We start from the raw sequence: 14,068 nt of genomic DNA on the forward strand, positions 1-14,068 counted from the left end.
AATACATATACGTTTAATTATCAAGGTTTTGCAGATGTACGTACAAGTCCATTTTCTGGATCATTATTAGTCTTTTTAACTTACTTATACTGAAGAAGACTATAACACCCCAATGTCTGTGGGCATATGACTGTCTTCTCTGTCGCTGTAGAATGTTTTCCGTATTTCATATGTGGGAGAGAGATGGAGTCTCACTTGGCATGGACGTGCGTGTAGGGTGTGTGAAGGCATTTGGCCGTTTGATTGCGAGCCGTGCAAAATCATTGCCAGGGTGGCCGACAGCCAGCTGCTTGTGAGATTCATTTTCAAAAATAAGCTATAATTTGTTTCCATCTCTCGCACAATTACCCTGCTGATAGTCCAGGTTTTGCATAAGACAGACCACAGGGTTTGAATGCAATTAAAGTCGTGAAGATGGGATGAAATGTGATGAGTTGAGATGAGATGATGAGATGAGTTGCTCTAAATAGAGCTGAGTTTAATTGGGAAGAGATTGAATGCAATGAGATAAATTAAGGTAAGATTTTAGATTTCGTCTGAGTTGCATTGAATTGAGTTAGGATAAAACTGAATGATATGAGATGAATGAAGGTAAGATTATTTAAAGCAGGGGTCTCCAACCTTTTTGTAAGCGAGGGCTACCAAAATATCTAAAAGGGCTACTTGTTGTTAACATGCGTTCAAACTTTAAACATGTGATGCCTTATTTTTACACTCACAGCACCAAATTGAGTTTTCTTTCAGATATTTTTGCACTTGAATATATTAAAGCTTAACTTTCATGACGGCGTAGCACTTGGCAGATCAGTAGTCACAGATTTGTCAACTGTCTTGAGCATTATTGGTGAGCCCTGTGTTTAGCGGGCACCTTACAGAGTTCATGCGGGCTACTAGATGCCCACGGGCACCACGTTGGAGACCCCTGATTTAAAGCATTGAACTGAATTTAGATTAAGTTTTAGAATTAAGTTAAAATGAGTTGAGTGGAGCTGATGTCTTTTTATTTATGACTATTTAGGAAAAAATTGATTGACGTAACAAAAATACAGGTAAGAGAAGTTACAGTAAGTTTAAAGTTGAGTTGGCGCTAATTTTAATCAGGAATATGAATTATTATATGTGATAAGATAAATTAAGGTAATCAAAGTTACAAAATGTTTAGAGTTGAATTGAGGTAAACTGAGATGAATTAGGTTTAATCATGAAAAATGATATCTTTCAGGTCTCGGGTCTAGCGCCTGTGGGTTTTTTTTCCACTTATGTCTTGATGTTTTTTCTGCCATTCACCCACTCACCTCGTTACCTTGATTGCTCCTTCATTATTAGTTTACACACTTAACCTGGGTTTTTCTGATTTTCCCGCTCTTTGGCATCGTCTTGGCATCGTCTTGTCTTGGCTCCAGAGCTGTTAGTCTACACCAGATATCTATCTCTGCCTTGCTCCCTGTTTAATCTGGAGTCCCCGACTGCCATTATCTCTGCTCGAGGGACCTCGTTGCTACCTCCAGATGCCCGTGGAATCTGCTGGTTTGCCACACAGAATCACACCAGTAGATACGCCGTCCTCAAGTGGATTTGTCCGTGGCCCTCGCTGGGTGGAATTACGTTGCTTTGCCTTGCTTTCAGCAGGTGGATTTTCCTTTGACCACTCTAGGCGGACTTTTTTTGCGTTGACCTGCATTTAGGTCATGATTATTTTCCCCCCTACTGGAATACGCACCTCTTGGTGTAGTCTCCTGGCCGAGCGCTCGAGCCTAATTGACTGTTGCTATTTTTGACTTTCACCCTTACTGTCTGTGTCAATTATTCACTGTGCGGGCTTTCTGTGCTGGTTTAATAAAGTCTCAATTCTCCTGCATTTGACTCTTGAGTCGTTCATAACAGATATCAGATCCTTTGAATTAATGTAATACAAATTACAGTATGTTTAGAATTGTTTCGAGCTAAGTGGAATTAAATTTTGTTTGGTTAAACTGAGTTGAAATGAGTAAATTAAATTTAATCAGGAAGAAATTATATGAGATTAAGGTTAGAATATTTACAGTACATCTCGAGCCGAGTCGAGTCAAGCTGAGATGGGTTGGGTTTAGCTGAATTGAGTTGAAATAAGATTTATACCATATAGATAAAATGTTCATCTTATGCTATTAAAAGCACAAAAATTTGATTGGAGATGATCTCTATTGTACTCAAACAGCTAAACCTTATGTTGCTCAATGAGACTTTCAATGTAGTAAGTTAGTACACAATAAGTCAGATCGGATGGGAAACCATCCGCTCCATGACAAATAATACAGCATCTGTAATGTAATGACAGGATCTCGCACAGAGGGTTGGCCTATTCTTCACACAATGTAGAGGGATTCAATGAATCAGGGTGGATAGAGGCACATCAGTGGCTTTGAGCGGAGACAGGAGGTGATGCTGAAACACTCTCATTATATAAGCCCTAAAGATCAGCCTACATCGACAGCTCATTCAGCCAGTGAGCGATGAAGATAAGAAGAGAAGGATGGATTGATAGAGCAGGGTACGCCAATGATGAGGATCATCGACCCCCCAGGATTTATGTTTAAACATGGTGGAAGATCTTGGGTAACTCAAGTGATTGCCCAAGAAGTATCAAATAGTGATACGAAATGAACTAGTCTTGATTACAAAAAAACTTATGGAGAAATGGTGTGTGGGGGAGGATGGGTTGTTGGTGGGTGGTAAAGCCTTTTTTTGCAGTTTTCAGTGAGCTTATGGGGACATTTTTTGGTCCGCATGAGGAAAACATCTTTTGTGTGGGTATGTGTGTGGCAGAAGTCCACGTTCACGGCACAGCATGAGGTTTCCTCTTTGATTTTATCCACTTTGCAGTAACCTCACCACTGTCAGAAAAGCTGTTGTTTGCAGCAGAGCAAACCATTAAAACCTGACAGACAACCGTAATGTTTACTGAAAGAAAGGCAGTGACATAAAGAACATAACAAGTGTAGTGAAAAAAGTAGAAGACATAAAATCCTTCAAACAAAGTTCATCTACCTGCTGTTAAAAGTTAACAGTCTCCCAGTGAAGGGTCGCCACTAGGAGACCAGTTAAACCCAGTAAAACAAGGAAAAGTCAAGCAAACGACTTTAGGCTAAGCGTATTTATGTCAGCACGGCAATTTTCACAATTGTCAGAGGACAGGTGCAAAGAGAGAGGACAGGTGCAGTGGTTACTTCTCATAACTCAAATTGCATGTGTTCTCAGTTATGTTCAATGTGTCAACAAACTTTACATTAAGTGAAATAAAACATAAATTTGACAAAAAATGTTGCTCCCTTTAGTCAAAATAAGAAATAAGTTTTAAATTGAATTCTCTGTGTTCCCAAGGCAAATTTTAGGTGTTAAACAATTTGTGAGATTCTGTTAAGATGCTGATTAATAGATTAAGAGACACATTAGAAAAGCTGAACATCTGAAGACTCCCCTTGGTCTCCATGTATTATCTTCATTTATTATAAAAAGTTGGTTTGTTGGTCTCTTTTTTTCAAAGCGGTAATAAAATGTATTTAATATCTCATTGTAATCTTACTTGCCTTATGCCTCCAACAAACACAACACCTAGCATCTTCACCAAAAGCTACTGCATCACTGTCTTTATGACCGACTCGCCCTTTGCAGAGGACGAACAGGTGGGTGGAGTAGTTAGCAGTCTTCCCTCGACCCACAGAAATCATTAAAGGCTTATTTTGTTTCCTTAAGAGGGCGGTTAATGGCACGACATGACACGCCACGTTCCAGATTGATTGACGAGTGGATGTGATGATGGAGAACCTTTGATTAACGTGAAGTCATAACAGATAAAAGTATCTTTCTTCTCTGACAACACAATATTCTCTAAAGCTGCTGGCCTCGCGAGCTTGTGAGTTGCAGTGGAATTACTGGACTCGTTCGGAAGGTTGGAAAGGGGTGGAAGTGGAACTAATAGGCCAGAACTAATTCTTCCACGGCGCTCATCCTCGTCAGTCTGGAGTCCAGTGCAGGGCTTCAAAAATATTGTGATCTCGGCTGTGATTGAGACAAAATAAAGGACAGTTAAAGGCCATTGTATATTTATTTTTGAATCTGCATCATAACATCAGATTAAGTTGAAGTTTATTGTTAACAATATTAGCTGTTTATATGTTTTACATTTTCTTTGGATTTGTAAAATAAATAAAAACATTACACATGTATATAGTATGGTAGTTTTGAATTGATTATTGTGTTTTAAGAAGTAATAAATGGACACATGCGTTTGGCATGGCTCTAAACGTTTCAACGGTCACGCCCTCCTAAAGAACTGGCGCATCGGGATTTGCGCTTATTCTGAAATTACAGTCTGAAAGACAGAATCGTTCAGTAGGACTATGTGTTATAGTTACAATATTTCAGCACAGTTTAATTGCCCAATAAGACATTTCCTACACTATAAGCGTGACAGAGGAGCAGTCAAGAATATGGGGGGAAAGGAGGTCCGAGGCTTCAATGGGTTCGTCAGGTGGGCATCCTCTGTGTTTGGGGAAATATTACTATAAGCACATAATATATTTATAAACATACATAACTTATATGATCTACCTGTGTCTTAGGATGATGTAGAGGTAATTGCTGCTGCTTTCTGAGTGGACGTTTGCCTACTTTGTAGATATTAAGCTTTTGTGCGCAAGCTGAAATAGCACTGCGCAGGACCTACAATGAGTCTGCGTGGCCGCTCAAGCGTGCAGCTTCAGATGGAACATTTCCCTCCATCAATGTGCATTCGAGATCGAGCAATGGTTGGGGTTTCGGGGGAACCGTCGCGTCCCACTGTAGTACCTCTGCACCTCCCTGGTCGAGAACCATCTCAAAAAAGTAGTTTTGTAGACACTTTTCTATGTGGAAACAGGATTTTTGTCAATTTTTATTATAAGTTTCACTTTAATATTTCTTACAGGGTTGAAATGGAAATTTGGCATTACATTTTGGTGTAAAACACTGTCACACTGTTTGCTTGTACATTTTTCTCATACTATAGTAAAACTTGAAGGACATTGACACACATAGTTGATATATATATATATATATTCTCACTGGAAATGATTGTTTTAGTATATGTATTGTTATCCTTGAATTGTAATAGAATGGGGACCTCTGCTGGTTTCAGCTAAACATTTACTACCTGGAATGTATTGTGGTGCCCTGTACATTATTTAGCATAACGTTGTTTTTTAATGTATTATACATTAAAACTAATTAAGCTAGATACCTTGCGTGCATTTTATTTCTAAAATAATAAAGGATTTTTTACGGTTTGGAAACATACAAAGATACAAAAGTATTTTTCAATAAACAACAAAGGGTATCAATTTTACAAAATAAAATGAAATCATTTATTAAGAGTATTTTATTAATGTTGTTAAAATAAAAACAGAATCAGCACTACCCCATTCTGACAAAAGGCAATGTGTCTTATGACATTACTTATGGCATGTTTCCTGTTTTCACCATCAATAAAAACTACAGCACATCCAAAATGAATCAATTCACTGTAAGATATCATCAAACTTCCACATTCTGCCCACCCTTCCCCATTGTTTTCACTTCTTGCCTAAACCCATCGGATCACTGGCCAGGTCTCCAGCCGTCTCATCCCCTGTCTGTAAAGACGAAACCAGGTTCGACAAGGAACAAGTTGGCAAAAAACAAAATGGTGCATGAAACCTTTTGAGAAAACAAGAAAAGTAGATTTAAGTAGATAATTATTTTTTATGATAAATTATGAATTATTACACAGTAATACAGTAACACATTACATTTTAGTAATAATATTGTGAATTGTCAATAATATACATTTTTATGGTAAATATGTGCCTGATCATCTGATCATCTTATTTCTATTGGATGAAACAACATTTTTAGGGCACACTTTTTATTTTTGAAGAAAATCTTAAAGACTATAAAGAACAGAAACAATATGTCAAATAAAATACATACTATTGGAGGCTGTAGGACATTTAAAGTTCCCATAAGAATTATAATGTGTCATCGAAAAAACTAAAAAACATACATCATTATTTCAACAAGAGCTCAAAATATTAACATTCTGTGAAAAATCCAGTTGTAGATTTCAGAGTCTTGTATCATCTTAACAACAATTTATGATTTTATGATCCTAATATACTCACCCTGTAAAGTTCTTTGCTGTGTCGTTAAGAGTGGTTCCCATTTCATGTCCACTGGTTAAAAAAAACACAATTTCTAAATCTGTCACCATTTTGTGTCAACTTCAGACTGGCTTTGCATGCGTTAACTTTTCGTGCACTTGCAGTTGAATTGGCCATAGCACCAAGATCACCACATGCAGAGAAGCTACAATCTATTTTTTATTATGCTGTATATTAATTAATTAATTGCACCCCTAACATATTTTTGCATATGTAGTTATACATTTTCTGTATTATTTTATAGAGAAATTTAGTATTTGTATCAAAAAATACCTTGTGGTATTGAAGATGGGAAGCCCAAGAGTGTAGTTCAGGAGAAGAAAGCTCAGAGCCCAAACAGGAATCATGTTGTCCAACACTTGAATGACTGAGTTTAAGGCATATATTCTCTCCCCTGCCCATTCAAATGCTCTTTAATCTGTTGATATATGAATGTCTGAATGATTCCCAGAAGCCTGAGTAGATTTGGTCCTTGGATAAGACATGAACAAACATTGTTTAAGGTTAAAGAATTCAAGCCATTAGTTCTGCTCAATGTTAGAAAAATATTTTGGTCTAAAGTGACAACAATGAATCAATTCACAATGTCACAACGTTGGACAGTAATCATGGGTAAACATTACAGTCAGTTTACTCAAGTGGGTTGATATTCAGTTTTTTTTCACAGTTTTACTTTGCTTAGCAGCTTTATCAGGAATGTTACTGGAGTTGGGAATTGTTACTAACAGCCACCGTCTCTCTTTTGCGACAAACCAAGCTGAATAATAATGTTAATGGTGGTACACCATTCAGACACACTAGCTATTATTAAATTCCAGTTCGGATTCAGAACAAGCTAAAGAAGAAGTGATGCCTTCAGAATCATTTTATACATTTCGTATACTTTCATGTTTTTTCACAAACCTGATTTCGACATGGTGGATCAATTTGTTGAATGTATTTTTTGTGAAATGAGTATCTTTAAAGAGACTGTCATATGAATTGAATTAATGCGGTATCGTTTTTTGGAAGCTTTATTGCTAGCAACACCAAGGTCATGGGTTTGATTCTCGAAGTACATATATAGCTTTAATGACCTGTAAGTTGCTTTGGAGAAAGTTGCCTGCTAGTGAACATTTACATTCAGGCATTTGGCAGACGCTTTTATCCAAAGCAACTTACATAGCATTATCCAATACATTTTATACATAGGTGTCTGCAATCCCGTGGGATCGAACCCAAAACATTACGTTGTTAACGCAATGCTCTTTCTTACCACTGAGCTACAGGAAATTCATTATGTATAGTGAAACGAGCGAGGCGGGAGGGAACGGCGTGAGGACGGTGACGCGAGTGATACTGAGTGTCAGCTGCACGTTGCACCAGTCGGCGACTGGAGGGTACGACGAGAGAGGACCAGGCCTGGATTATATGTGATGTTTTATTGTGTTTGTGTAGCCGGCAGTCGACCGTGAGGGAGCTACTGACATTTTACTTTCATTTTGTTGTATTTTTTTTTTAAAACAGTACACTGGTTCCCACCTCCTTCCTTACTTACTTGGAACATTACTACATATAGATAGCAGTTAAATGTGTTTTTGTAGCTTTGAGTTTTTTCTACACATCATACAGTCATAAAAAACAAGTGCCAGGTAAAGATACAAGTTGACATCTACATTACATCACAATGCCAGTGTTTTTGTTGCATTTCTTCTTTGCAAGGCCAACATTAGCACCTCACTCATGCTTGAAAAATTATTACCTTGTGACATTGCGTATAGAAAGCCCAAATGTGCTGTTTAGTAACAGAATACAAAAGCCAGCACTGACTGAATCTGAATGACTCAGATCCGTTTGGAGCACATTCTTTCCCACGCCCATTTAAATGCTATTTAATGATATCTGAATGTGTGAGTGGTTCCCACAAACCTGAACAAATTGTGTCCTTGGATAAGCCACGGCCAAACATTGTTCAAATGACACACATGAGAAAAGAAAGTGAAAAGTTCTATTCAGTGTGGATCTGTGGGTTTGTGATGTGAAACTGATCAATCGTTTGGTAAAACTGTTTCAGTTTATTTAGCTGAGTGTACTGATATGATATAGCTATAGAGAATCGTGTTTAATGTTCCATAGTTTATGGTTTTCAAGGCCAAATCAAGCTGTATAATTTAACTTAGGACACTAGAGTGGGAAAATGAATGGTTATCGGACAAATATTGCTGTATAGGATTTTCATAGTGTTTCATATACACTCACCCAAAGGATTATTAGAAACACCTGTTCAATTTCTCATTAATGCAAATATCTAATCAACCAATCACATGGCAGTTGCTTCAATGCATTTAGGGGTGTGGTTCTGGTCAAGACAATCTCCTGAACTCTAAACTGAATGTCAGAATGGGAAAGAAAGGCGATTTAAGCAATTTTGAGTGTGGCATGGTGGTTGGTGCCAGATGGGCCGGTCTAAGTATTTCACAATCTGCTCAGTTACTGGGATTTTCACGCACAACCATTTCTAGGGTTTACAAAGAATGGTGTGAAAAGGGAAAAACATCCAGTATGCGGCAGTCCTGTGGGCGAAAATGCCTTGTTGATGGGTCGACTGATTCAAGCTGATAGAAGAGCAACTTTGACTGAAATATCCACTCGTTACAACCGAGGTATGCAGCAAAGCATTTGTGAAGCCACACACCTTGAGGCGGATGGGCTACAACAGCAGAAGACCCCACCGGGTACCACTCATCTCCACTGCAAATAGGAAAAAGAGGCTACAATTTTCACAAGCTCACCAAAATTGGACCGTTGAACACTGGAAAAATGCTGCCTGGTCTGATGAGTCTCGATTTCTGTTGAGACATTCAGATGGTAGAGTCAGAATTTGGCGTAAACATAATTTGAACATGGATCTATCATGCCTTGTTACCACTGTGCAGGCTGATGGTGGTGGTGTAATGGTGTGGGGGATGTTTTCTTGGCACACTTTAGGCCCCTTAGTGCCAATTGGGCATCGTTTAAATGCCACGGCCTACCTGAGCATTGTCTCTGACCATGTCCATCCCTTTATGACCACCATGTACCCATCCTCTGATTGCTACTTCCAGCAGGATAATGCACCATGTCACAAAGCTCGAATCATTTCAAATTGGTTTCTTGAACATGACAATGAGTTCACGGTACCCCACAGTCACCAGATCTCAACCCTTAGAGCATCTTTGCGATGTGGTGGAACGGGAGCTTCGTGCCCTGGATGTGCATCCCACAAATCTCCATCAACTGCAAGATGCTTTCCTATCAATATGGGCCAACATTTCTAAAGAATGCTTTCTGCACCTTGTTGAATCAATGCCACGTAGAATTAAGGCAGTTCTGAAGGCAAAAGGGGTCAAACACAGTATTAGTATGGTGTTCCTAATAATCCTTTAGGTGAGTGTATAACCATTGGCTGGGGCCAAACAAGATGTGATGCCTCCATAATCATTTTATAAATTACTTTTTATTTCACAAACATCATGTGATTTCGACATGTGGATCAGTTTGGTGTGTTGTATTGTAAGATGAGCATATTAAAGAGAATTCATTTTTCATTCATGTGGTATCAACTTCTAAAGCTTTATTGCTAACAAAACCAAATTCATTTGATTCCCAGTACATGTGATAGGCCACAGCTTAAATGATCTGTAGGTTGCTCTGGATGGAAGTGCCTGTCAGTTAACTTAAATTATTGTCAAACTGAAGGTCTTTAGTGGATTGTAAATAAAACATTTTCTGTATCATGTCATTTACAACAGGTTAAATCAAGATCAGTGTCAAAAAAAAGAAACCTATTATAAAAGCAAAACGTTGTGCTTGTTTCTACACTATTTCTATTTTTTCCCATGCCCATATGGGTCCAGTGTGGATCCCCCTGCCGTCTCATCCCCCATCTGCAATTTGCTGTCCAGTTCATGCATGACACAAGAAAACACGTTGCATCCCCTACTCCTAAAAAGTACGAAAACAAATCGTCATAACATTTATTTATATCATGTTCCCTAAAGTTTGTTAAAAAGTCATTTGTTTTGTTCACTCTCAAAATTCTGTAACACAAGAAATGTGAAATTAATTAAGACATCCTTTTTGAGAGTGTTCCACTTAAAAGCCTCACTAACCACCATTTACCAAAACAGAATGTAATTACAGAATATGACACAAAATTAACCCTCACATAGTTTTTCAATTATCATAGATACTATAGAATAGTTAGAAAATTAAGTAGTCTATTCATAATTTACTGAAAAGGAAAGTGGAGCAAAGATTTTTACACTTATTTTTTCATCCATTTTCTGTTAAAGCATGAAGCACAAAACTGCACAGAAGAACTCACCCTTGGGGATATTTGATGCCGGTTTCATATTGGATCATTCTAAGTCTGGTAAGAGATCAAAATAACATTATAAAACATCAAACATTAAAGTCAGACTTGAATTTACCTTGCATGTATATTACACTGAAATACTCACAGTAGTTTTGCCATTTACATAAATCAGTGTATCAAGGTTTGATGATAAAGGATTAAAAATGCAGAGCAAAGATTTTACTATTTCATCACATTTTTGTGCATATGTTAAAGACGTGAAACTCCAAACTGCACTCACATATTATTTAGGTCGGGAGTCCAGTAATGGGTGATGTTTTGCACAGAATTGAATGGTAAAATTTAGCTAGTTACAAGCCACGATGTAACCAAGCTAATGTTCTGCTTACCCGTCTGTGTTATTAATCATATACTCAGTGACGTTCAATTCTGTCCCATTCGAAAGCATCTTGACATTATCACTTCTGAAACAGAACACATTATATAATCACACCTAAAAAGATTTTATACAAATATAAATAGTAAGATATATAAGCCACAATGTTTTACTTATGTTGTATACCTGTCGTTGTATACCACCCCTAACATATTTTTGCATATGTAGTTATACATTTTCTGTATTATTTTATAGAGAAATTTAGTGTTTGTATCACAAAATACCTTGTGGTATTGAAGATGGGAAGCCCAAGAGTGTAGTTCAGGAGAAGAAAGCTCAGAGCCCAAACAGGAATCATGTTGTCCAACACTTGAATGACTGAGTTTAAGGCATATATTCTCTCCCCTGCCCATTCAAATGCTCTTTAATCTGTTGATATATGAATGTCTGAATGATTCCCAGAAGCCTGAGTAGATTTGGTCCTTGGATAAGACATGAACAAACATTGTTTAAGGTTAAAGAATTCAAGCCATTAGTTCTGCTCAATGTTAGAAAAATATTTTGGTCTAAAGTGACAACAATGAATCAATTCACAATGTCACAACGTTGGACAGTAATCATGGGTAAACATTACAGTCAGTTTACTCAAGTGGGTTGATATTCAGTTTTTTTCACAGTTTTACTTTGCTTAGCAGCTTTATCAGGAATGTTACTGGAGTTGGGAATTGTTACTAACAGCCACCGTCTCTCTTTTGCGACAAACCAAGCTGAATAATAATGTTAATGGTGGTACACCATTCAGACACACTAGCTATTATTAAATTCCAGTTAGGATTCAGAACAAGCTAAAGAAGAAGTGATGCCTTCAGAATCATTTTATACATTTCGTATACTTTCATGTTTTTTCACAAACCTGATTTCGACATGGTGGATCAATTTGTTGAATGTATTTTTTGTGAAATGAGTATCTTTAAAGAGACTGTCATATGAATTGAATTAATGCGGTATCGTTTTTCGGAAGCTTTATTGCTAGCAACACCAAGGTCATGGGTTTGATTCTCGAAGTACATATATAGCTTTAATGACCTGTAAGTTGCTTTGGAGAAAGTTGCCTGCTAGTGAACATTTACATTTAGGCATTTGGCAGACGCTTTTATCCAAAGCAACTTACATAGCATTATCCAATACATTTTATACATAGGTGTCTGCAATCCCGTGGGATCGAACCCAAAACATTACGTTGTTAACGCAATGCTCTTTCTTACCACTGAGCTACAGGAAATTCATTATGTATAGTGAAACGAGCGAGGCGGGAGGGAACGGCGTGAGGACGGTGACGCGAGTGATACTGAGTGTCAGCTGCACGTTGCACCAGTCGGCGACTGGAGGGTACGACGAGAGAGGACCAGGCCTGGATTATATGTGATGTTTTATTGTGTTTGTGTAGCCGGCAGTCGACCGTGAGGGAGCTACTGACATTTTACTTTCATTTTGTTGTATTTTTTTTTTAAAACAGTACACTGGTTCCCACCTCCTTCCTTACTTACTTGGAACATTACTACATATAGATAGCAGTTAAATGTGTTTTTGTAGCTTTGAGTTTTTTCTACACATCATACAGTCATAAAAAACAAGTGCCAGGTAAAGATACAAGTTGACATCTACATTACATCACAATGCCAGTGTTTTTGTTGCATTTCTTCTTTGCAAGGCCAACATTAGCACCTCACTCATGCTTGAAAAATTATTACCTTGTGACATTGCGTATAGAAAGCCCAAATGTGCTGTTTAGTAACAGAATACAAAAGCCAGCACTGACTGAATCTGAATGACTCAGATCCGTTTGGAGCACATTCTTTCCCACGCCCATTTAAATGCTATTTAATGATATCTGAATGTGTGAGTGGTTCCCACAAACCTGAACAAATTGTGTCCTTGGATAAGCCACGGCCAAACATTGTTCAAATGACACACATGAGAAAAGAAAGTGAAAAGTTCTATTCAGTGTGGATCTGTGGGTTTGTGATGTGAAACTGATCAATCGTTTGGTAAAACTGTTTCAGTTTATTTAGCTGAGTGTACTGATATGATATAGCTATAGAGAATCGTGTTTAATGTTCCATAGTTTATGGTTTTCAAGGCCAAATCAAGCTGTATAATTTAACTTAGGACACTAGAGTGGGAAAATGAATGGTTATCGGACAAATATTGCTGTATAGGATTTTCATAGTGTTTCATATACACTCACCCAAAGGATTATTAGAAACACCTGTTCAATTTCTCATTAATGCAAATATCTAATCAACCAATCACATGGCAGTTGCTTCAATGCATTTAGGGGTGTGGTTCTGGTCAAGACAATCTCCTGAACTCTAAACTGAATGTCAGAATGGGAAAGAAAGGCGATTTAAGCAATTTTGAGTGTGGCATGGTGGTTGGTGCCAGATGGGCCGGTCTAAGTATTTCACAATCTGCTCAGTTACTGGGATTTTCACGCACAACCATTTCTAGGGTTTACAAAGAATGGTGTGAAAAGGGAAAAACATCCAGTATGCGGCAGTCCTGTGGGCGAAAATGCCTTGTTGATGGGTCGACTGATTCAAGCTGATAGAAGAGCAACTTTGACTGAAATATCCACTCGTTACAACCGAGGTATGCAGCAAAGCATTTGTGAAGCCACACACCTTGAGGCGGATGGGCTACAACAGCAGAAGACCCCACCGGGTACCACTCATCTCCACTGCAAATAGGAAAAAGAGGCTACAATTTTCACAAGCTCACCAAAATTGGACCGTTGAACACTGGAAAAATGCTGCCTGGTCTGATGAGTCTCGATTTCTGTTGAGACATTCAGATGGTAGAGTCAGAATTTGGCGTAAACATAATTTGAACATGGATCTATCATGCCTTGTTACCACTGTGCAGGCTGATGGTGGTGGTGTAATGGTGTGGGGGATGTTTTCTTGGCACACTTTAGGCCCCTTAGTGCCAATTGGGCATCGTTTAAATGCCACGGCCTACCTGAGCATTGTCTCTGACCATGTCCATCCCTTTATGACCACCATGTACCCATCCTCTGATTGCTACTTCCAGCAGGATAATGCACCATGTCACAAAGCTCGAATCATTTCAAATTGGTTT

The 14,068-nt window shown here is 38.1% G+C and overlaps 2 protein-coding genes across 2 annotated transcripts; both read right to left on the reverse strand.

The window, feature by feature from the left end:
* Nucleotides 1–4,067: 4,067 nt before the first annotated feature.
* On the reverse strand, nucleotides 4,068–6,686 carry LOC306893550 (uncharacterized protein). Its single transcript, XM_079455451.1, has 4 exons — nucleotides 6,489–6,686; nucleotides 6,177–6,227; nucleotides 5,600–5,712; nucleotides 4,068–4,883 (listed from the first exon to the last, which is right to left on the reverse strand). The coding sequence occupies exons 1-4, from the start codon at nucleotides 6,560–6,562 to the stop codon at nucleotides 4,702–4,704; spliced, it is 420 nt and encodes a 139-aa protein (XP_079311577.1). The 5' UTR covers nucleotides 6,563–6,686; the 3' UTR covers nucleotides 4,068–4,701.
* Nucleotides 6,687–9,785: 3,099 nt separating this feature from the next.
* On the reverse strand, nucleotides 9,786–11,820 carry LOC306893551 (uncharacterized protein). The gene is made up of 4 exons (XM_079455452.1): nucleotides 11,212–11,820; nucleotides 10,941–11,015; nucleotides 10,561–10,605; nucleotides 9,786–10,178 (listed from the first exon to the last, which is right to left on the reverse strand). The coding sequence occupies exons 1-4, from the start codon at nucleotides 11,283–11,285 to the stop codon at nucleotides 10,061–10,063; spliced, it is 312 nt and encodes a 103-aa protein (XP_079311578.1). The 5' UTR covers nucleotides 11,286–11,820; the 3' UTR covers nucleotides 9,786–10,060.
* Nucleotides 11,821–14,068: the final 2,248 nt, after the last annotated feature.

Source organism: Barbatula barbatula, assembly GCF_947034865.1.
Source record: "Barbatula barbatula genome assembly, chromosome: 4".
NCBI lineage: Eukaryota > Metazoa > Chordata > Actinopteri > Cypriniformes > Nemacheilidae > Barbatula > Barbatula barbatula.